We start from the raw sequence: 2,394 nt of genomic DNA on the forward strand, positions 1-2,394 counted from the left end.
CTTCAGGGATTACAGAGACACATACAGAAAAATCTCATTAGGCAAATAAAATACAATGCTTTGGAGAAGCAAATTTTATTATCTGATTATTTAACAAGAGGATAGGAGGATGATGTTAGCAACAATAAATTTCAAACATTAGTGTTTGCTTCTATAGAATGTATATAATAAATCAAGAATTCATTAAAAAATTATAGCTTATTACAGAGAAGTAAATACTACATTATGGAACACCCTTTTTAGGGATCTTTTCACTTCCTTGTTCCTTAAGGAGTAGATTAATGAGTTCAGCATAGGTGAGACAATATTATTTAATATTTGCACCACCGCACCAAGCAAGGGGTTGGGTGTAGACTGCAGATAGATGATGATTACAGGTCCAAAAGCACAGAGGATGGCAGTGAGGTGGGCACTGCAGGTGGAGAAAGCTTTCTTCCTGCCCTCCACTGAGCGGATTCTCAAAATGGCAATCCCAATGCGTGTGTAGGAGACACAAATAGTGAACCAAAGCATTAAGGCCAGAAAGCCAACATTAGTAGAACCCACAGTCTGGGCCTGAGAATTGTCATCACAAGCCAGGGGTAAGACAGCAGGAATGTCACAGAAGAAGTAGTCCACACGATTGGGGCCACAGTAGGTTAACTGAAATGTAAAGGAGGTCAGAATTGTGGATTGAAGGCAACCCACACACCAGGCTCCCAGGACCAAACCAACACAAACTCCAGGTCTCATGATGAGATTATACCTCAGTGGGTGACAGATGGCAACAAAGCGGTCATAAGCCATCACAGAGTAGAGGCACCCTTCTGTGGAGCCCAGGAAATGGTAGAAGAAGAGCTGGGCGGCACATCCGTGATAAGAAATGGCGTGGCTCTGGCCAGAGAGATAGAACAGCATCTTGGGGCAGGTGACAGATGGAAACAGTATGTCAAAAATAGAGAGGAGTCCCAAGAAGAAATACATGGGTGTGTGAAGGGCAGAGGAAGAGATAATTGCTGTAAGGATGAGTAAGTTTCCAAGCAGGGTGAAGAGGTAAATGAACAGGAAGATGACAAAGAGCAAAGTCTCTGCTCCCTGGGTCTCAGGTATTCCCAGCAGAATGAACTCCTTCACCTCCGTGTGATTCCTCATGTCACTGGGGATCTGGGTGTGGTTGGAAACAAAAATTGAGATAGCATGAACGTGGATACTGAATTTACTTATGTAAATTGTGAGGAACATGGTATCTCAAGAAATCAAGGTATCGATTTTTATACTGAGCCTTAAATGTTTGGGTAGAATTCCTATTCTAAATTTCAACATCATTATTTTTAAACAAATATCAGTGATGATGAATGTAGTTGGAGTGTTTTGTTCACAAACCAGTATCCATGTTCATGATATCTCAATTATTTTTTTGCATGAAAACTTAACATGTGATCTACCATCTTACAGATTTTGAAGAGTACTGTTCATTAGTGTTAACTTTTGGCACAATGCTTTAGAGCAAATTTCTAGGATATATTCTCTTGTGTTCCTGAAACTTTATATCTTTTGACTAGCAACTCCCTAATTCCCCCTCATTCCTACATCTGGCAACTATTATTGTGTACTCTGCTTCATGACTTGGCTATTGTTCTATTATATATTTTTCGTTCTAATATGTTGATTCATAACAACATATGATCTGTGGTTCATTATTTGCTAAAGAGAATCCCATGATAAAGAGCTTGGAAAATAATTATCCTTACATAGATGACAGAGTCTGAAGCCTAAGGGAGAGTTCAGAGGGGAGACAAAATAAGCACAGAAGACTGGATATAAAATTTAAGCACTATTTCACTTTAGGAAAAATGGAACAGGAGCCATTTAAGACATATATACATTTTTCAGAGAATTGGGAGATGACCTGGAGAATGTCTTTTACAAATCTTTGTGTCATAAAGATGATGATTTTCTTCATGCCATAGAAATAAATTTTTCTCCATGTTAGGGGATATATCCACTATTTTTTTTTATCCTAGGTAATGTTTGGTGCTTGGAACAGAATAAAAATTGAATATGATTAAAGAAAAAAAATAAATGAATGAATTTCTGCGTGTTGTTCAACAGAGTAAATGAAGAAAAGGGCCCTGGTCTTTGCATAAAAAGAGAAGAAAGTCCTTACTTTGATTTCTTCCAATAGTACTTGCAATACTGAGTCTATAGTGAGGGTAAAGACGTTAAAAGAAAGATGAACTATGCTTTAGGCACTTACGTGGCCAAAAGGGTCATTATAGGCTCAAGTAAAGAAAAATGTTTTCTGCCTCCTTTATGCTTCAGTTTCTTCTACAAAGATGTGGTCTCTCCATTTCCAATGTCTCTCTTCCCTGTGCGTCATGGAATCAGTCTTGGGTTCTTGTTCTGCAGACCACA

The 2,394-nt window shown here is 38.5% G+C and overlaps 1 protein-coding gene across 1 annotated transcript; it reads right to left on the bottom strand.

Moving 5' to 3' along the window:
- Window positions 1-191: 191 nt before the first annotated feature.
- On the bottom strand, window positions 192-1,131 carry LOC311182120 (olfactory receptor 10N1-like; the record flags this gene model as incomplete). The annotated part of the gene is given in 2 exon segments (XM_084250720.1): window positions 192-215; window positions 217-1,131. Coding segments are annotated over 2 exon segments (939 nt in total).
- Between the last annotated feature and the right edge of the window lie 1,263 nt (window positions 1,132-2,394).

Source organism: Talpa europaea (genome assembly GCF_964194135.1).
Source record: "Talpa europaea genome assembly, chromosome: 12".
Lineage (NCBI taxonomy): Eukaryota > Metazoa > Chordata > Mammalia > Eulipotyphla > Talpidae > Talpa > Talpa europaea.